The following is a 21,147-nucleotide window of genomic DNA, read 5'->3' as shown; positions in this document are numbered from 1 at the left end:
TTCCTTCTTTCCTCCCTCCCTCCCTCCCTCCCTCCCTCCCTCCCTCCCTCCCTCCCTCCCTCCCTTTCTTCCTCCCTCTGTCAATTGATTCACAGCTTCCTCTATGCCAGACTTCTTCTAAGCACTAGGGGGCAATGTGGCAAAGAACATGATAAACAGGGTCCCCACCTTGATCTGTTTCCTAGTGAAGAGAAACTAACAATGTGCAACTAAAGGTATAAATTCAGGGAGAATTTTAGATGGTGACGACCAGTGTGAAGAAAATGAGTTGAGGTGACAAGGTGGGGGTGATGGGGTGGGGATGAGCGGTGTCTTTAGATGTGGTGGTCAAGACCGGCCTTTCTGAGTTGCTGGCATAGAACTGAGGCCTGAGTATCAAGAAGATGCCAGAATACCTGGGGGCAGGTGATTCCAGGACAAAGGTGAAGAGATGGAAGGACACTGGGCCTGTTCAAGGGAAGGAGAGGAGGTCCTCTTGATTCAGAGCAGTGGGGAGTTACCCTCTTGGCAGGCTACCTCCTCCTACATGGGGAGCCTGTGAACTTCCGTGCCCGCTGGGGAGGGCTGGGAAAGCCGACCTCCAGTGGTGCCACACGCTCAGGGGCCAGGCTGCCTGAAGAGAGAGCCCAGACTCTAGTATACTGGATGTGGGTTTAAACCCCAGCCTGCCCACTTACCAGCTCTGTGATGTTGGGCAAGTTTCTTATCCTCTCTGGGCCTCAGTTTTCCTTTCTATAAAATGGGCATGATGACAGTTGTGCCTACCTGGGTAGGGTTATTGAGAAGACTCGGTGACATTTTATATGGGGGCTTCTGGGCACATAGTAAGTGTCAAAATAAGCAGAATCTGTTAGTAGCTACGCAAGGACATCAAAAACATCGGTGGTTCCTCTTGCTAAATGTCTGTTTCCCAGGGGGCGGTATCTGAAGGGCTTCTGGTATGGCCTGATGCAACTTTGCCCTCCCCTGGGCAGCTGTGGTGGACACTGTTGGCTGACACTTCATATCTTTGCACTCTGCAGGCCCCGGTGGTCCTGAGCCGAGACCACCATGATGTGAGTGGCACGGACAGTCCCTTTAGGGAGACCTCCAACATCTATGACGGCTCTGCCTTCTGTGCCGGTGAGGAAGATAAAACATCAAAAACAATTTTTTTAATGTTGGATTTGGACTTTATTTAAAAATCAATTGATTCATTTGGTTTATCATAATGTTACAAAAAATGTGCTGGCATTTGAAAGGTGGGACAGAGGGTGACCAACCTAGGACAGAGGGGGTTCTGGGACATGGGACCTCAGGTTTTTAAATTGGGCCAGTGCTGGGCAAATTGGGACCGTTGGATGCTCTAGAATTGGGTGTGCTTCTGGCCCCATCACTTGCTGGGTGATCTTCAGCAAGGTACTTAACGTCTCAACCTTAATGTCCTCGTCTGTAAAATGGAATAACAGTAGTATCTACCTCCGAGGGCTGTTGTGAAAAATAAGCTGAATGACTGCACATCCAGCATCACATCAGGGACCCATAGCCAGTGTTCAGGGAAGGTCAGCTGCTGATGAGTTTTGTTCCTTGGGTGGCTTGCTCATTCCCAGCCCCTGAGGGGTCCTGCTATTATGGACAGGATCCCAAGGGAAGGAGGTGGACTCTCAGGAACACTATTCTTTTTACAAGGAATTGGTCCATTTCATCAAAGTTATCAAATTTATGATTATAGAGTTGCATCCCTTTATTATCTTTTTAATGTCTCTGGGGTCAGTTGTGATGTCCTTTCTGTCATTCCTGATATTGTTCATATGTGTGTGTCTTCTTTCTTTTTTATTGGTCAGTTTGGCCAGAAGTTTATCAATTTTATGGATATTCTCAAAGAAGATTTTAGTTTATTTGATTTTCTCTCAATTGTTTCTCTGCTTCCAAATTAATTGAATTCTGCTCTAATCTTTAGTATGTCCATCCTCCTCCTTGCTTTGGGTTTAATTTGCTCTTCTTTCTGCAAAGTAGAAGCTGAGGTGACATCTTAGGAGGCTCTAGGGGAGAATATTTCCTGGCCTTTTCCAGCACCTAGAGCTGCATTTCTTAGATTTCTTAGCTCATGGCACTTCCCAGTCTTCACAGCCCAGCACCAAGAAAAAGCATACTCAGGATTCTCCCTGATATTCTCTGTGAGCACCTGGTGGAGTTTTTGGAAGAAGAGCCCGTCAAAGGGTTCAAGCCCCTGTATATCCATGTCCCATGGACCTCACAGTCCCAGGGATCATGCTTGTCCTTTATCAGTTTAGACAGTTGTAAGGTGACCAGGTTGGGTTCAGTTTTTCTTTGGAAATGCCTCTCTCTCTCTCCAGATTTAAAATTAGTTGCCCTAGGACATCAGTTCTCTGATGGAGTCAAGAAAAGTCATTAATTTGTGATCTCTGCCCCCCCCCCCCCCCCGCCACCCCATCCTTTTGTTTGTTTTAAGGGTGGGAGTGATGTTATTTGGCTTTCTACATCTCTAAACTAAAACCACTGACACCTCCCTGTTAATTCTATTTTCTTCCTGCTTCCGGGCACTTTATCTGGCATTCAGTGCTAGCGAGCATCATTATAGGGAAGGGTACCAGTGGGATTTGTCCATTTCTCCTGCCTTGGCTTAGCTTTGCAAACATAAATGGTTGCTGTTTCTAGGGTCATCTGTGCCTAGTTCCCCATCTGTCCTCCAGGCCTGAATGGTATTGGCTCCACCAGTGGGGTCCGTGGATGCCCACTGTATACTGGCCAGAGCCTGGCCTGGCCTGGGCCCGGCCCACCTCCTTCAGGGAATAACGGGTGGTGGCTTTGTTTCCACAGACATGGCCGTGCAGAACTTCGTGGGTGATGCCTTTCGAGGAGCCACCTGGGTCGCTCTTCACAACGGTGGGGGCGTGGGCTGGTAAGGAAGTTTTGGAGAACAGGTGGTGGGGGTGCAGGCTCCCCTGGCAGGCACAGGGATTTCTTCGAGGGTCCCGGGCCCTGCCTCTCCCAAGCTCCCTCTGCTGAAGGCTTTACTGTGATGTTTCCCTCCTGTGAGCTGGATGTTGGAGGGACAGAACATTGCGGGTGAAGTGTGCAATGCTCTGTCTGGCACAAACCACTCCTCCTTTGGGGTCTCACCTGCCACACAGGACGGGAAGGCTGTAAGCACCATGACTGCCCCTTTGATGCCAGTTTTCACTCAGCATTCACAGCTATTTCCTCAGGAATTCTCACAGTACTGTCTTTTCAATCCACCCCAGATTCCCAGCAGACAGGCAGGGAGGCAGGAGGCCTGGGTTCTCTGCTCTCCTGGGTTCCCTGGCTCAGGACTCTGCCCTGGCCAGTACTGTTTCTAGTCTTCACCAGGAGGAAATTGGGGTTTCTGGGAGGGTCTCAATCTGGCTGACAGTCACAGCTTCATCATGAAGATGTTCACTACAATTCTACTACCAACATGTACAGGTTTTCTCGCACCACTCACCAGTTTTCTCCAGCACCTACAGTTCACCTCCATTCTGACACTATCTGCCTGGAGAAAAGCCTCAGATCCCATAGGTCAGGGGCTCAGTCCCCCAAGACTGTTCTCACCTCACTTCAAATCGCAAGCCCAGCTTGTTGCCTACTTCTGACTGAACTGTGACCAACCCCCTCCTTGAGTTTATTAATTTGCTAGAGTGGCTCACAAAACTCAGGAAGTCCCTTTACTCACTATCAATGATGGCGAACCTATGACACGTGTGTCAGCACTGACATGCGTAGCCATTTCTGATGACACGCGGCCGCATGCCGAGGATGAAACATTTGCTGCTCCTGAGGATGAAACATTTGCGACTAGAGTCTTAGAGTTAGTTTTTTCCTCAAAGTGACACACTACCCGAGTTATGCTCAGTTTTTTGGCGAAGTTTGACACATCAAGCTCAAAAGGTTGCCCATCACTGCACTAGATTTTTATTACAAAGGAGATTTAAGGATACAAATCAACAGATGAAAAGATACATAGGATGAGGTCCCAACAAAGAAATTTCTGTCTTTGTGGTGTTTGGGGCCCCACATAGTGGTGTGTGGAAGCATTCTGACCCCCCGATCTGAAGCTATCTGAACCCCATCCTTTTTGGTTTTTACAGAGGCTTCATTACATAGGCATGATTGATGAAGTCACTGACCATTGGTGATCAATTCAACCTTCAGCTCCTCCACTTTCCCTGGAGGTCTGGGGGTGGGACTGGAAGTTCCAACCCTCTATTCCTGGTTGGTTCCCCTGGCAACCAACCCCTATCAGTAGGGGGGGGGGGAGCAGGGACAAGTCACCTCATTAACATAAAGACATCTTTATTGTTCTCAACACTTAGGTATTCCAAAGGTTTCAGTTCTGTGCCAGAAATGGGATAAAGACCATATACACTGAGTGGCCAGATTATTATGATCTTTGAACGCATAATAATCTGGCCACTCAGTGTATATCCTATATATTAAAGGCTAATATGCAAATTGTCCCCTTGACCAGGAGTTCGACCAGCAGGCAGGCCAGCCAACTGCCCATGTCTCCTCCCCCTGGCCAGGCTGGCCAGACCCCACCCATGCACGAATTCATGCACCAGGCCTCCAATATATATATATATATTGAGTGGCCAGATTATTATGCATTCAGAGATATAATAATCTGGCTACTCAGTGTATACAGGGTGTCCCAAAAAATGTATACACACTTTGACAGCTGATCACTCAGTTTTGAAAATGAAATGTATTTTAATAAATACTGTGTATGTATTTCAAAGTGTATGTATACATTTTTTGGGACACTATATATTTCTTATTCTAAGTCATAATATCACATCTGCGGCTAAGAATAATGAATAACTAACACTTATTGCACATGGGCCCCATGGCAAGCATTTTGTAGACTCTTTATTTTTTTTATTTTTATTTTTTTAATATATTTTTATTGATTTCAGAGAGAGGAAGGAAGAGGGAGAGAGAGATTGAAACATCAATGATGAGAAAGAATCATTGATTGGCTGCCTCTTGCATGCCCCCCATTGGGAATCGAACCTGCAACCCAGGCGTATGCCCTTGGCTGGAATCGAACCTGGGACCCCCGAGTCTGCAGGCCAATGCTCTATCCACTGAGCAAAACCAGCTAGGGCAACATTTTGTAGACTCTTTAAATCCATTCTTTCACCTAATCTTAGAAGGAAGACACATTTTACAGATGAGGAAACTGAGGCACCAGAGGCTAAGCTGCACCTGCCCAGGGTCTGTCTCTGTGGGGTCACCTGGGGACACTCCCAGGACAAGAGCAGCAGGGGGTGCTGTGTCTCCAGAGAGGAGGACAGTTTCCTGGGCCTGGCCACCTCTGAAGTGACCTCGGAGCCCATTTTGACCGGATCAAGCTTGGCTTTGTCCTCCAGAGCCAAGACTTTCAGCACTTGAGCTTCCCAGGGCATTCTGATGGGCCGGCTTGGCTGAAATTTCCAGCTGCAGTTCAGTCAGGCGGCTCTAGTTAATGGAAAATGTAACCGGAATGCATGTCCTTTTTGATACAACGGCTGGAGAAAACAGGGACGAGAAGAGTGCCTGGTATCGGATACCTGGCCATTTGTTGTCGGATTTACTGAGAGGGTTCTGGAGGAGAAGAGCGACTTTGAAGGGGGAGTAACTTGCCCAAGGCCACAGAGTTGGTAGGAGAGCCGGAATCTGCACCCAGATCTGTTGCCTCCCAGATCCACTCATCGTTGCCAATGGGACAACAGAGGGCAGGAAGGGACAGAGCAAAGCAGCTGAGAGTGAACAGCACGAGGGCCTCTGAACAGGAGACAGCAGGGCCAGAATTCAGGCAGGACACTGCTTGCTCCAACCCGCTGCACTAGGGCTCTCAGGACAGGGAATGTAAATTCCCAAGTGGCTCCCACCCCCCGGGCTGCCCCCCAGCTCTGTATTCTGGCTGTTCTTAAGGGCTCTTTTGGGAACACCTCAAATTCATGGTGGAATTCATTAGACTCATTCACACGTAAGTACATAATTTAATCCATCAGATACTCCTGTGAAGCTTGCTGCAAAATCAACAGGAAAAAAGTCTGGCCTATGACCATTCCTATTCCAAGAGGAAACCACATCCAACTCCAGCTTCGTTTTGTGTTGTTGTTGTATGGAAATCCATGTTTCTAGGTTATAAACTTACCCTGCTATTTATTTATTTTTTATTTTTCAAATGGTAATAATTCATATTTATTTATTTATTTATTTATTTTTATTTATTTTTAATTTTGTTCATTTTTATTAAGGTATTATATGTGTACATATCTTACCATTGTTACCCTGCTATTTATTACTGGACTTGCTTTTAGTTTTGTTTTTGCATTTTATGTTTCCTGATGAGCAATGTCAGCTATGTGTCGTTTTCTGCTTTCTCTGTTGCCTCTGTCTCCTCGGAGCCCCTCCTTCTGATTGTTCACTTGGTGTCTGTCCTTGTGGTGTCTGTCCAGCTGTCCTTGATATCTGTCTGTTCATTTATTTTTTATTTTTAAATAGATTTTTATTGATCTCAGAGAGGAAGGGAGAAGGAGAGAGAGAGAATCATTGATTGTCTGCCTCCTGCATGTCCCTAGTGGGGACTGAGCCCACAAACCAGACATATACCCTGACCAGGAATTGAACCATGACCTCCTGGTTCATAGGTCGATGCTCAACCACTGAGCCACGCCAACTGGACTGTCTGCTTGTTTAGAGCGGGCTAGGTGGTTCTCCTGCCCTTGTAGGGAAGTTTCGGTCAGTTCTGGGAGCTGGGTGGGAGGGACAGGGCCTCACTGTTGGGTGTTGAGACTTGTCCTCCATCTTTGTGTTTCATGTTCGCTCTCTCACCTTCTGATGTGCCTCTGTCCTTACACCCAGAACCAGTCCAGGGCCCATGTCTTTGAGGAATAAATTGGTGTATTTGATCAACCATCTTTATCCAGATACTGACATTTTTTCCTCTTAATGGGCAACTCAAACTTGAACATGCACAGGATTCCCTGGGGAGCTTGTTCAAAGGGAGATTCTGACTAGGAAGTCTGGAGGGGCTGAGATTCAGCGTTTCTAACCAGCTCTGGTGATGCTGCTTCTGCTGCCCGCAGACCCCTCTGCGTAGCCAGGGCATCGAGGGCTCCCGCCATCTGTGCACAGAGACCTCCTTCGCCTGCCTATCCCCAGTGCAGCAGGGAGCATCTTTGTATGTACAATTCTGTTGCTTAATTAACATCATGGATTCTGAAGTCGATTTGATTGCACCAGTTAAGCTGTTGAGCTTTGTTTCTCATCAACAAAATGGCCATAATAATAGCAACTGCTTTGCAGCTACTGGTGAAGATTAAATGAGTTAATAATAGCTAAGGCTTATATAGTGCATAACATGCACCAGGTCTTCTAAGAAATGTGTGCTAGCCCTAGCCAGTTTGGCTCAGTGGATAGAGCGTGGGCCTGTGGACTGAAGGGTCCTGGAGTTCAATTCCAGTCAAGGGCACATGCCCTAGTTGCAGGCTTGATCCCCAGTAGGGGGTGTACAGGAGGCAGCCAATCAATGGTTCCCTCTCATCATTGATGTTTCTATCTCTTCCTCCCTTCCATTCCTCTCTGAAATCAATAAAAATATATGAAGGAAAAAAAAAAGAAACGTGTGCAAGCTCATCTAATAGCTACAACAGACCCATCGACGACATAAATACTACCCAGCGGAGATAAATAACTTTGATTGGGTTGAGCTGGGTTGGCAGGAGGCCTAGCCCAAATGCCTGTGCCAATCCACCACCAATCTCTTGTAAAGGTGCCAGAACAGGGTCTGGCACGTGGCATACCTCCTATAAATGTTAAGCTCTGTCACGGGATGCTAGTTATAATCTCCGGTTCAAAAAAGGTGGGCCTTTTCAACTTAAATGATAGCTGCCAACAAATTTCCTGATATAAACATTCTTGTTTGCATAACCTCCTCAACACTAAAGGTGATCACTCACTGGATGTTAACGTGGGGTTTACCAGCCTGGAAGGCAAGAAGTAACAAATTCTTGTTTTGAATTGAATTGCTCACGCTGAGGTTTTTGAATTGCTCACGCTTTTGAGTTGTGTGCTTTTTCTTATTGATTCGCAGGCATTCTTCATCTAATCTAGATGTAAGATGGGTGTGTTGGGTTTGTGCTTTGAACTTTGTTTAAAGCATCTGCGCTGGTTGGGTTCTCCAGGAGGCGGGGGCTGAGGTCGGGCTGGGAGTGTACAAAAGAGTTATTGGGGAAGCCCACCTGGGAAGGGACGAGGTGGGGAAGGTGAATATGAGGCAGAGTGACTGGTCAGGGAGCCCTCAGTTCCCGGGCAGACCTGACAGTCTTGCTGCTAGCAGGGAGCTCTAGAGCCCAGATCGCTGTTGGAGGAGCCGCTTCGGGCAGAAAGGAGCAGGCCCCCTGCCATGGTACTGCTCAGTCTCTGCCCCAAGCAGGGCCTACGGAGTTATTGTTGGGGTTTGAGAACGAACCACCCTCCCCACAGCTGGGCTTTTTGGCATGGGTCCCCGGGCAGATCCCCTCTCCTCACAGGGGCTTTTCTATTCTGGCTCTGTTTTTTTTTGTTTGTTTTGTTTTTTTTAAGTGTTCCTTTAAAACCCCTATCCCTCTCCTGACTTAAAAACAAAACATTGTCCTAAATTTATTTATTTGTCTTGTAATTTTAAATATTTTGTTTTTCTTTATGTGTGATGTTAGGTTCTACTTTTATGTTTTCCTCAAAGGGCTAGTTGTCCCCAAATGCTGCACTGACAGCAATGCTGCCTTTAGCACCCCATTTTCCTGGGCTCAGCGTGCTCAGGGCTCCTCCGTGGGCGAGGTTTGCAGAGGACACCTAGAGCTGAGCAACTTTGGTCTCTGACCATCTGGGCTTATGGACCCAAAAATGGAAGACGTAGTTCTAATCTCAAAATGACCTCTTTGGTTGAAGGGCACACGGGAGTCCTCACTTAGCCTGCTTTCTTCTCTGACAACCAGCATCAGCCAGCCCATACCTGGCCAGCCCCATGCCTGCGAACAGGCTCCCAGCTGCAAGACGTGCGCGGGGCTGGCCAGGTACGGGCTGGCATCAACAGCAGGCTGAGGGCCAGGCAGGGGCAGCTTTTGTGCCCAGAGGGGCACTGGTGGCTCCTGCGGCAGAGGGCTCCTCCCCTTCTTGGTGGGAACTGATTGAAATTATCAGTAGGTTCCCGGCCGGGCAGAGAAGCAGATAAGGCCTGACAGTCCTGAAGGATCTGAGACTAGAGAAACTAGAGGCACCTTCCGGGCATGGGAAGGAGAAAGAGCAAACTCATTGGCACTGGGTACTGGAAGGCCATGCATTGTGGTCCCAGGTGTCCGTGTTTGGCAGAAGAGCCCTGGAAGGGACTGACATGATCCAGGGCGTTTCCAGTGAGTAACTGGAGGGGACACGTGAAGTGGAGGGATTCGAGCTGAGCAGGAACTTCGGCTGGGCCCAGCAGCCATTGATAATGACATCGAGGGCGAGGACGGAAGTCCAGGGGTGCCAGGAAGGAGAGGGTCCTCATGGCTGATGGAGAAGAACCACGGGGCAAATGTGCGGACAGTGGAAGACACGAACATACTCAAGTAGATTCCAATGACATCTGCTAAGAAACAAATGAACATAAGAACATATCACACCTGGGAGAGAAGGTGGTCGGAACAGAATTCAGAGAAATGTGTTAATTAGGAAACAAGGAATGCTAAAAATAAAGGAACTCAGCTTTCAAATCAAGTAATCAGGACCCCAAAATACACCTAAAGCAAGAGGAAAGAAGAGATAAGAAAGACAAGGAGCATAAAGAGGAAATCACAATTGGATTGAGCAATGCAAGAGACCCCCGAGGAAGCATTCTTTTTCAGGAAGGCCTCTGAGAGCCACAGGAGAAGGGGGTCAGGCCGCACTCGGGAGGTCAGGTTTCAAGCACAATGTGGCACACGAGTGGGTCCCGAAGGTGGGCTCAGGGTCCATGGGGTAAAGCACAGAGGCATGAGTGGACAGCACAGCACTGTGAGGCTCCTGCATCTGTAGGCTGTCAAGAGGGCACAGGCTTTGGCCCCAGGGGCTGACCACAAGACATCCTCAAACAGGGCTTCCAGAACAGCCCAAAGCTCACATGCATTTCTGCCTGCTCTGTGAGGGTCAGGACCCAGAGGTGACCTGGAAACTCTTTTGTCTCTTGCCAGGGGTGAGGTGATGAATGGTGGGTTTGGCCTCGTGCTAGATGGGACCCAGGAGGCTGAGCAGAGGGCCAAGATGATGCTCGGTTGGGATGTCTCCAATGGAGTAAGTCACCCTGCTCTCTCCTCTGCCTTCTCTCTCCATCAGTGGTTTTGCCCCTTCCAACTGCAGATCTGAGACTGAGTTCTGTCCCGTTTATCCCAGAAATGGCCATTCCTGGTCCTTCGTGTCTCTCCTCATCAGCTACCACAGCTCTTCTGGGCTGTTTCCAGAGGCTTCTTTGCATCTCCTGGCCTCTGGCCTTACCCTCCAGTCCAGCCTCTGTCCACACAGGGGGCCCCTGGCATCTGACCCTGTCTGCCCAGTGAGAGCGCCCACTCCCCCCCTGCTGGTAGGAGAGGCCTCCTTTTAAAGTCTCATCTTTCCACCATCTCTGAGGCAGGTCCGAGAGTGCAGGACCTTCACTAGAACAGCCTCTGGCCCTGCGGCTACGATCAGCTTTGCTGTGATCCAGGATGGGCCTGTGTGTGTGTGTGTGTCTGTGTGTGTGTGTGGTGGGGGCTCCTTCCTCTCTTGGACCAAATCAGAGGCAGTCGGAAGGGGGAACAAACGGGAAGTCAGGTGGTAATGAGGAAGGGTATGTGCAGTCTTGAGTGAAATAAGGAGCCCAAGAGCCCAGAGAGTTTGACGTTGGGTGGGCCGGATAGCAAATGTGAGAGTGGAGGTGAAGGGGTGCTTGGAGGCCCAACTCCCTGGGAGCCCCCAGCAGAGGAGAGTCTTCATCCTGAAGGCAGTGAAGCAGTAAGAGGATGGGTTGGGGAGGCGGGGGGGGGGGGGGGGGGGGGGACCAGTGGGCGGGGCTTGGCAAGAATGGCTGCAGGGAGGCGAGGGGGGGTGGGGGAGGTGCCATGACAGTCATCCAGGGAGCCCTGATGATGGAGATGGGAGGAGGAAGTGGATGGAGAGAGATTTTAAGGCTGATCCAAGGTGGGTGTCCATCTATGAAGCCGGAGAGGAGGGGTGCTGAGGATGACTCCTGGGTGCCTGGCCTGTGCCCCTGCATGGAGTGGGGAGGCTGGGCAGAAGGCTAGCTGGTTTCAGATCAGAGAGGCAGGTAAGTAGTAATGTGGCCTAGAGAGGAGGAGGTCTGAGCTTCGGGCGGGGCCGGGACAGACTGACCCCACCGATAGTACAGAGCGTCCTCCAGGGGTTTGAGCCCAGCCCCGGTGTATCCAGAATGCCTTGTTGGGAACCCGGTGATGTTGGCACCAGCTACAGCACAGCCCTCCGCACCCCTTGACAGGTGGCCCGCCGCTGTTGGTCCGGGAACCAGAAGGCCTATGAGATCATCTGTGAGACGATGCGGGAGAACAAGGGCTTGGTGGTGACACTGCCACACCAGGTGGCAGACGAGAAGATGCTCCAGCAGGCCCTGCGGCCATGAGCACGGAGAGCCTGCCATGGTCCCCTGTCCCCCTTGGTCCCTGTCCTCATCCTAACAGCCACATCACGTCTTTCGCTGCACACCTCCCTCTCCTGGGTCAGCAGGTCCACACCCGTGCCCTCATTTGGCCTCACAGCATCCTAGAGGGTGGCCTATTGCTGTCCCCATTCCACAGATGAGCCAGCTGAGGCCCACAGTGGTGGAGCCATTTCTCCATGACCATGTCGCTCCCCTGAGAACCTGGGAGGGCAATGAAAGTCTTGTTTGGGGCTACATCCTCAAGCTCGCCATGGAGTAGACTCCAGGAGCTTTGGAGGTAGGCGTGTCATGAATACTGGCTGAGCTGGGCATCAACTAAGTCCCTTCTAAGCCTCTTGTCATTCCTTTTCCTACCAAGGGGCGGGCTTTCCTATGGGCAGGTTTTTAATCAACCACCGTCTCTTGCCCATCTTCCAGCCATCCATGCAGCTCTCTTTCCATCTGCTAGCCTGTTCATTTGTCTGTGCAGGTACTTTCTGTACCCCCATGCCCCAGCTTTGGGCACAAAGGAACATTCACCAGGCCCTGGGCTTGGAGGGGTTCAGGGATGAAGGTAGGAAAATAAAGGATTGTCTAGAGAGCTGTGGACCGTGGTGTGGGCGGGGTGGATGCAGGGTGGTGGGATGAGGGCTGGCAGAGCTCTGCCCTAAAGGTTAGTGATACTTTGTTGGGGAAAAAAGGAGCGAGCAGGGGTACTACCCATGGCTGATCACTTATGACAGATGTCTGCTCAGGAGGCCCGTTTGGGACCACATGTCCTGTAGGAGCAGTGTGGGACCTGAGGCTGGCTTCACCCGCCCCTGCCAGACCCCCGAGCCCAGCCTCAATGAAGATGACCCAGGCAGAGGGGATCATGTGACCATGCTTCTTCAGGCCTTCATTTTGAAGCAGGTGCTTTTTCTTTCTTTAAAGAGGTGGTGGTTCTGCTTTATTCTTCCCCCAATTACAAAAAGAAGCAAAGTGGAGAGATGAGTTCCCTGCTCCTCTTCTTTCATCCTTCCTGCCCCCCAGACTGGTAATCAGGACTTGCTCCCTTTCCTATAAACACTCAGGGCCATGCAGGGAGTCATGTAGGCCCCCTTGGCGGCACCAGGCTTACTGGCTCTCTACACTGGGAGACCCCTGTGACCTTGCCATGCTAAGCAGAGCAGCTTTGACCACGTACCTTATTCTCATTAGTTTCTGGTCTTAGCTTAGCCCCATGTTGATCCCATTACAGACTTAAAAATGGCTCATCCTAAACAAAGAATTAAGAAAGAGATCGGGGGATGGGTTTCCAAAGAGCCACAGAAAACTTTTCACCCCTCCACTTCCATGTCTGCAGAGAGGGAGCTAGTCTGGCTAGATTCTGAGTTTTCAGTCTTACAGAACCCCAATTTTGTCTGGTCAGCAATAGAACCAGTAAAAATAGTCGATTTTCCAGTCTTTCTTGCAACTAGGAGTGAGTGACCTCTGGCCTAGCTCTGGCCCATGAAATGAGGTAGCAGTATGCCAGGCAGGACTTCTGGGAAAGCTGTTGCTTTTCTAATAAAAATGTAGCGATGCGGCTGGATTGCTTTTTGCCTTTGCCCCTTCTTCCTGCTAGAACCTCAGGTGTGATGCTGACGTGCAGCAACCATTGGGTCCACAGAGGCATAGGCAGGGTGCACGCGGGAAGGCCCAGGAACCTGTGCTCTTGGCAGCCCATGGAGCTGCCATTCCAGCACGGGCCTGCCCCTCTCCAGACTCCTTGGTCCTCAGCTGTCAGTCATCCCAGCAGGGCTTTGGTTCCACACAGCAAGCACAGCATCTAAACCAGCACGGCGTCTGTCAACAAGTCTCCTTGGAAAGCACCCTGGCTCCTATAGCTGCCTGAGCATTCCCTGTCCCTAGGGAAACAGAAGAAGATATGTTCGATTTTAAGACCAGGCCCTCCATTTCCCACCCAGCACCTTCTCTTATTAAGGACAGGTAGGGCTCGATGGCCAGCTTTGGGCCAAGTTCAAAGATGGCTTCTACCCACAAGCAAAGGCCTCAGAACCCTTCTTGGTTCCATACCAAGCCATGCCAGGGAGCAGGCTACTTTGCTGGGCACAAGCACATCAGCCTGCTGCCAGCTGCCAGCAGGGAGAAGGGACTACTGATGTCCAGAATTTGGCTACCATGGGGCTCAGTGGGGGTTTAGGGCAACTGACCACAGCCTCAGTAACCATGGAGTGGATAGAACAGCATGGATGCCCAACGTGTCCAGTTCTGTCTTATTTTTTACGAAAGTAGTGACAAGAAAAAAAACTCTGAGTCCTAAATTAAATTATAGTTGGTACAGAGACAATGGTAATTAACCAGTTAATAGCTGTGGGCCAACTAACAAAAGACTGCTTATATCGCTGAATGTTGCTGGAGCTTTGAATCAACTTCCAGGTGGCTGTCTAAAAAGAAACAGCTGACCATCAGATGCCACTGCATCCTGCTTATGCAGGAACTTTCTGGACTGTTGCCCACAATCAATCAAAAGTAGTAAATCTTTTTTCTTTATGAACTGTGCACCTCTCCTAGAACTGTCCCTGCTTCACCATTTCCTGTCCCCCAAACCCTTATCTATAGCCAATGTAAATCCTTTCAAAACAACTTACTTCTGTAAAAGAACCCGGTCAGCTACAGGAGAATAGATATGTTCATCTTCCCCATCTAGCCCTGCTGCTGGTGGTTTAAACTGCATACCCAGGACGTGGTAGCCCTTTTTCTGGCTAGCATATGGCTCAATAAACCCTTTCTTTCCAAAAGCTTTCAGCAGTGAAGCTTTTTCTTTAATAGCAGAAATGTGTAGTCCACTTAGAAATGTTTTATCATGCCTTGGCTGGTTGCTCAGTGGTTGGAGCGTTGGCCTGGAAACCAAAGGGTTGATTCCTAGTCAAGGGTAGGAACCCGGGTTGCAGGTTTGATCCAGGTGTGTGCCCTAGGCAACCAATTGATGTGTCTCTCTCACATAGATGTTTTTCTCTCTCCCCGTCCCTCCCTGCCTTCCACTCTCTCTAAAGGACTCCATTTCATCAACAACAAGAACATCCTCAGGTGTGGATTAACAAAAACAACAAAACAATTAAAATAGAATCAAATTGTCTATAATGGGTGTAGGCTTTAGTTGCCTCGGACATTCTCTCCCTGGGCAGTCTCTGCTTCCTATGAACCTGGAGCTCCCTGGGAAGCAGGTGCTTTACTTGCTGGCCAGCCCAGGCCAGTTGAGGGGGTCTTGGCTGAGAGGTATGCTCTCTTGCCCTTGGCCTTCCAGAATAGATTCCTATGCTGAGGGCTGGGGGCTGGGGACTGGACTTGACTTGCAGTTGCATTTTGTTTGGCTTGCCCTTTAAAAAAAAATATATATATATATATAATTTACGTTATCACCAATTGTCACAAATTGGGAGATTTCACTTAAAACTTCAGACTTTGCATTTACTTGAACAAATTAATAGATCAGGCGACACTGTACCCTCACTACCTCAGTGACAGCAATCTAGCTGGAGGCCCCTTGGGGCTGGGCCTGTTTTTTCCAATTTGCTACAGTCCCTACTATTTCCTACTGTACTTCAATAGCAAGGCCAAGTGTGCTTGTCTGTTCTTGGGCATATCAGACATGATTTCTTACACATATGTGTCACCTGCATGGTTTCTGTTGGGACTTGAATCTATGTTTGTATTAGGTTCTCCAGAGAAACAGAACCAATAGGGGATATATCTATCTATACATATATAATTATATAGATATTTATAGATAGATCTAAATGATAAATATAACATGGCAGTCCCATCTGCAAGTTGGAAACCCAGGGAAGCCATTGAAGTGATTCAGTCTGAGTCTGAAGGCCTCAGAACCAGGGAAGCTGATTGAGTGAATCCTAGTTCCAGAGCGAGGAAGATGAGATGAGATTAATCAATGAGGCAAGAAAAAGGGGGCGAGCCGGGCCAGTGTGGCTCAGTGGGCTGAGCGTGGACCCATGAACCAGGAGGTCACGGTTCAATTCCCGGTGAGGGCACACGCCCGGGTGTCCGGCTTGATCCCCAATTATTAACCCATTCCCCAGACGAAAGGGGATTGCTGTGAGTCAGGCTAGCCTCGTTCCCCGCAAGCACTCAAACCACAGCTCGGAGGCAGAGGACCAGCCCAGCTCCCTGGGGGCCGTGCAGGGGGTGTCCCTGACGTCACGCGCCAGTGGACCGCACGCCCCGCCCCGCGGCTCACGCGCACGCGCGCTCGGGCTGCTCCGCGCCGGGCTTTGGCGCCGACTCTCCGAAGCGGCCGCACGGCGTCGCGCACGCCTGGGCGGGGCGGACCGCGCTTCCTCCCAGCGGCGGCTGCGACGCCCCTGCAGGGTCCAAGATGGATCTCCCGGCGCTGCTCGCCGCCCCGACCCCGCGCGGGGCCCAACATGGCGGCGGCCCCGGCCGACTCCGCCGAGGCCCAGGCCCGCCCCCCAGCCCGGGCCCCGCGCGCCGCCGCCTGCTGCTGCTGCGGGGCTCCGAAGATGGCGGGTCGGGGCCGCGGCGAGGGGAGGCCAGAGAGGCGGCGGCGGCGGCGGCGGCGGCGGCGGCGGGTCCCGGTGCGAGCCCGCCGCCCCTCGAGGACGACGACGGCTCTTTCGTGGTGCTTCTGGAAGTGCCGCGCGGCGCCGCGACCGAGGCCTCCGGGCGGCGGGAGGCCGAGCCCGGCGCCGACGCGAGTCCTGCCGGCCGGCCCCAGCAGGGCTCCAGCGGCGCCGCCCCCGGCCCTGGCGCGGCCCTCGGGGACACCGTCGCCGTCGGCGGCCAGGACTTAATGGTGCGCCTGGACCGCGGCGTCCTCACTCTGGCCTCGCAGCCGCCGCCCCCCGGCCCGCCGCCCCCGGGCCCGCCCGCGCCGCCGCGGGAGGAGGCCGCGAGCCCGGCTGAGGGCCGCCGCGGGCCCCCGGGTCCGGGCGCGCTCGGCTACCGCTGCCCCGAGCCGCAGTGCTCGCTCTCCTTCGCCAAGAAGCACCAGCTGAAGGTGCACCTGCTGACGCACGGCAGCAGCCAGGGCCGGCGGCCCTTCAAGTGCCCCCTGGACGGCTGCGGCTGGGCCTTCACCACCTCCTACAAGCTCAAGCGGCACCTGCAGTCGCACGACAAGCTGCGGCCCTTCGGCTGCCCGGTGGGCGGCTGCGGCAAGAAGTTCACCACGGTGTACAACCTCAAGGCGCACATGAAGGGCCACGAGCAGGAGAACTTGTTCAAGTGCGAGGTGTGCACGGAGCGCTTCCCCACGCAGGCCAAGCTCAGCTCTCACCAGCGCAGCCACTTCGAGCCCGAGCGGCCCTACAAGTGTGACTTTCCCGGTAACCCAGGGCCCGCGGGCGGCTGCGGGGGGTGGAGGGTGCCCGGGCCCCAGGGCCACATCCAGTGGCTCGGAGTGGGTGTGGTGGCGGGGCTGGGCAGGGTTTAAACTCGGTGGGCCAAGTACGAGGGGGCGGGGACGGAAGCGCTCCTGGGTTTGGTGTTTGTGTCCCGGTTCTTCCCAGGGCACCTGAGCCCTGGCCTTGCCGCGGGGATTACGACGGCGAGCTAGCACAGATAATCACAGCTGTCCTTCCCCACGGTGGTGGCCACAGAGCCCTCTGAAGGCGCTTCTGGTTAGTGAGAGAAATAACGCATCTTCCCAGAGTTTTGTTAGGAGACAGGTCTTTGTTTTCCTCCATCTCCTTTAGAAGCATTCACTCCTCAGATATTGGTGGGGCGTCCAGATGTAAGGCCTTAAGATGGTGAGGCACAGTTTCTGTGCCTTTTATACTATTTTTTGGACTTCACAGTTTTGTCAAGTTCTTAAAATTATCCTCCTGTGACAGATGAAGTGACTGAGGCCGAGCAATGTGGGAAAGAAGTCCAGTGATGGTTCTTTGTCCACAGCGATTGCCTGCAGCGGTGGGGAGATAAGGCTTCCATACCGTGCATTCTTTCCCGGGACAGGCGGGTGTAGGTGCTCTGAGAGACAGAGTGCCCCAGGGAAGAGGAGATTCCTTCCTGGCAAGGAGCTGGCTTGGGGGATAGGGTAGGAGGCATTTGCTGGGAGGAGGGGAAAGCTGCAGAGCCAAGGCAGGGCTTGTGGGCTGTGGGGACGGGGTGGGAGGGCCTAGCAGATGGTGAAGGTCCTTCCACCACCCAACTCATTAAAACAAAAAGGCAAGCACGCACCTAGTGTGAGTCCCACGTGTGTGTTGACATGTTATATACATTTGATGCTCTCCTAATGTAAAATATAAAATATACTCAATTATAGAGAGCTTGAAAGAGTGAAATGCAAAATGTCAACATGTTTCCTTCCCATGTGCTGTAGATTGTTTCATGTGGCCCTCTTCGTGGAGGACACGGCTTCAGGCCACTGATTGGAAACCTTTTTCTGTCATACACTCTGGGAATCTGACCATGGCTTAAAGCAGGGGTCCTCAAACTACCGCCCACGGGCCACCGAGGACATTTATCCGGCCCGCCGGGTGTTTTTGCCGCCGCTGCCTGTCCTGCTTAGCAGCCGACTTAGCAGTGTGCATAGGAATTTGTTCATAGTTTTTTTTTAAACTATAGTCCGGCCCTCCAGCGGTCTGAGGGACAGTGAACTGGCCCCCTGTTTAAAAAGTTTGAGGACCCCTGGCTTAAAGACTGCACAGAGAGCATGATTCTGAGTAGAATACTAGGAAAATCAGGGATCTAGCCTGCTTTAGGGCCTGAGGTCTTCCTGAAGTTTTGAGCTAGATCTGTGGGGTGTCAATGTTTGAGATGGGGTAGAAGCGGGAGAGGGATCAGTGAAGTTCCGAGAAATGTTCCAAATTGAGTTTCCTTAGGGCTGACCTAGGCAGAGGCAGTGGCAGTGGGAATGGTGAGGGGGCTGCAGATGCAGAGACAGAATAAAGGGCTGGTTTGTAGATGTGGATTTGTTTTATGTAGGTAGAGATTTAGCATGCTTCGATTTATCTGACCAAGTGAATGACTTCACCAAAGCCCAAAACAGGGAAAGGAATGGGGCTGGGGTCGGGGAGGAGTAGATTTATGGCAAAGAGGATGATTTTAGGGCATTTAGAGAGGCCGATTTTCCCAGTGCAGTGTTGCCAGGGACAGGGTTCTTTGGGCCAGTGCTTTCGTGTGGTGCTGTGCAGTGTGTATCTGCTGGGTGGTTTACAGGCACTGTGGTAGCACGTTAAAGGCTGTGAGAAAAGCTGCTATGAAGACACTTGATAAGCACCTTGCAGCCTGATATTTTCCACCCTATTTGAGCACTGGATGTTTTGTCAGAGGATAACAATTGGTGTGGAAAGTCTGGGAGTTGCTCAGACAGGCTCCTTTGGCTGGTGGCTCAACTGGGGGCTGAGGATGGAGATGATGGGAAAGACCATGTGAATGAAGATGACCCCAGTAACCTCCTTTGACAAAGTAGGGAGCCTTGAGGAAATGGGCAAAGGAAAAAGAGAAGCCAGATGACAGGTGGGGGCTGCCTGTTGCAGAGGATATCAGGGAGGACATTTATATGTGTAGAGGATGCAGCATCACTCCAAGGGCTTAAAAGTCTCAGATATTACGATGGTTTGTGGCCCTTCCAAGCCCAACCCTAACAGACAAAATCTTGTTCCTTAGTATCTAATTTCTCTTACTGGATTTTCTTGGATTTCACACTGACAGCATTGACATTTGAATTCACAAAATGTATGCAAGACCTGTGCCACAGAATGGAGCAGATGGCTGTGATTGGAGGACTTTCCCTTGATCAGATCCTTCATCTCTAAGTCATTTTAAAACAGGTGGCTTTCATGTGCTAGCCAACCCTACTTTAGCTACTACAAAGCCAGATGTCAATGGTAGAAACTTTCCAGAGGTGCTTCTGAATCATTTTTTCCCTTGTCTGCTTCAGTGCCAGCAGTGTCCTGGATGGTGGCTAGTGTAGCTGTCTTCTGATTTTTGCCACACCAGTGAGCAGGTTTGTGTTTCCTTTGTTCAGGCTGTGAGAAGACCTTCATCACGGTGAGTGCTCTGTTTTCCCATAACCGAGCCCACTTCAGAGAACAGGAGCTCTTCTCCTGCTCCTTTCCTGGTTGCAGCAAACAGTATGACAAAGCCTGCCGCCTGAAAATTCACCTGAGAAGTCATACAGGTAATGAGCTAGGGAATGCAATGCCATTTGGATCCAAGATCTGTCTTTGTAGTAGCTTGCATTTATAATTACGTGGTGTAACTTTTTCTTTTCTAAGGTGAAAGACCTTTTATTTGTGACTCTGACAGTTGTGGCTGGACCTTTACCAGCATGTCTAAACTCCTGAGGCACAAAAGGTAATCTATACATTTTGGTTGAATTACAAGTTTTGAAAATGAATGAATTATTTCTTAGTAGCAGAAGCCTATGGATAAACTATCTCAGATTTCTTTAAGTTATAAGGAAAGCCCACTGTAGCTAATTTGGCAAATTCAGAAAGCTTTAAGAAGGAAACCATTGAGAATCCTGATTACCCAAAGTCAATTTTTTTCTGTGTATACTTGTTTTTAAATTTAATTGGTACCTGTTATGTACAATTCTATATTTTTAAGAAAATTATGGTGTGGAATAAGCTTTCCTCCTGTCAATACAAACTTTCCATGGTGATAATGACGACCTTGGAGGGCTTAGCCTATAAGAAGGTGCTGCTCAGCACTTCTGTGTACTTCATGTAATCTTCCCAAGAACTCTGACTCTGATGTTCTTACTCTCTGTTCTGCAGTGGGACTCAAGAGGTTGGGCGGTTTGTCCACGCTTGCATAGCTGGAGTTTGAGTGTTTAATATACAAATGTTACTCAGAAAAAGACAGTGTTTATGCATGGTCTTGAGAAGGTCCTTTCGCCTTTTAGTGGATTTTCTGTGCACACTTCTTGTTGCCCTCTGTGGATTGGGAAGCTTGTTTATTATTGGGATTCCTAAACAGTGGAGGTAGCTTTATCAGTACATTGAGACTCAGCTCTTTCTAGATTGAAGCAGCACTGATTTTTCTGTGTCTGACTCTGGGGTCGGCTAGGTCATTAAAGTAGAATTTCTAATTACAGGGTGGCTAAATTGCAAATCTGCCCATGTGGGCTAGAGACACAATTAAGGCTCTCTGAAATGTACTGATAAAAGTTTTTTTTAAATGCAAAGCATTTGTAGTTTGGTATATTTTGCAGAATTTTAAACAAAGAATCACCTTGAGGCCTGGTGCCTCTGGGTTGTGTGAGTAATCCGTGTCATGTTTTTCTGTCCTGGCAGGAAACACGATGACGATCGGAGGTTTATCTGCCCTGTGGAAGGCTGTGGGAAGTCATTCACGAGAGCAGAGCATCTGAAAGGCCACAGCATCACCCACCTGGGCACAAAGCCGTTCGAGTGTCCTGTGGAAGGTAGATTTTAATACATTACTTTGAGCTGTAAACTAGCACCATATCCACATTGATGTTGTAATTTTTAGCTGTTTAAAGTTAAGTTTTAGTTGCC

General features: G+C 50.4%; 2 protein-coding genes across 5 annotated transcripts in view; both read left to right on the top strand.

Annotated features, from left to right (window-relative positions):
• UROC1 (urocanate hydratase 1) overlaps positions 1–11,765 on the top strand; it is a gene marked incomplete at its 5' end in the record, with an annotated part of 32,792 nt that extends 21,027 nt beyond the window's left edge. Inside the window, 4 exons of the mRNA XM_079785130.1 lie at positions 1,023–1,122; positions 2,821–2,902; positions 10,200–10,299; positions 11,498–11,765. Coding sequence (XP_079641256.1) covers positions 1,023–1,122; positions 2,821–2,902; positions 10,200–10,299; positions 11,498–11,638 — 423 coding nt within the window. The 3' untranslated portion in view covers positions 11,639–11,765. The remainder of the gene's footprint in view (positions 1–1,022; positions 1,123–2,820; positions 2,903–10,199; positions 10,300–11,497) is intronic.
• A 4,211-nt stretch (positions 11,766–15,976) lies between these two features.
• The window catches only part of ZXDC (ZXD family zinc finger C), a 28,059-nt gene continuing 22,888 nt past the window's right edge, over positions 15,977–21,147 (top strand). For 2 of the 4 annotated variants that reach the window (XR_013814154.1, XR_013814155.1), the window contains exons 1-4: positions 15,978–17,004; positions 19,650–19,802; positions 19,900–19,978; positions 20,923–21,053. Coding sequence is in view for 2 of the 4 variants with exons in the window: in XM_079783679.1 (XP_079639805.1) it covers positions 16,035–17,004; positions 19,650–19,802; positions 19,900–19,978; positions 20,923–21,053 (1,333 nt within the window). In the remaining 2 variants the exon portion in view is untranslated. Of the gene's footprint in view, positions 17,005–19,649; positions 19,803–19,899; positions 19,979–20,922; positions 21,054–21,147 lie in introns of all 4 variants that reach the window. The other 2 variants (XM_079783679.1, XM_079783678.1) reach the window with 2 other exon arrangements.

The sequence above is a fragment of the Cnephaeus nilssonii genome, assembly GCF_951640355.1.
Source record: "Cnephaeus nilssonii genome assembly, chromosome: 11".
In the NCBI taxonomy this organism is placed as follows: domain Eukaryota; kingdom Metazoa; phylum Chordata; class Mammalia; order Chiroptera; family Vespertilionidae; genus Cnephaeus; species Cnephaeus nilssonii.
Note: the sequence above shows the minus strand (reverse complement) of the source record. Positions and strands in the feature narration are given on the sequence as shown.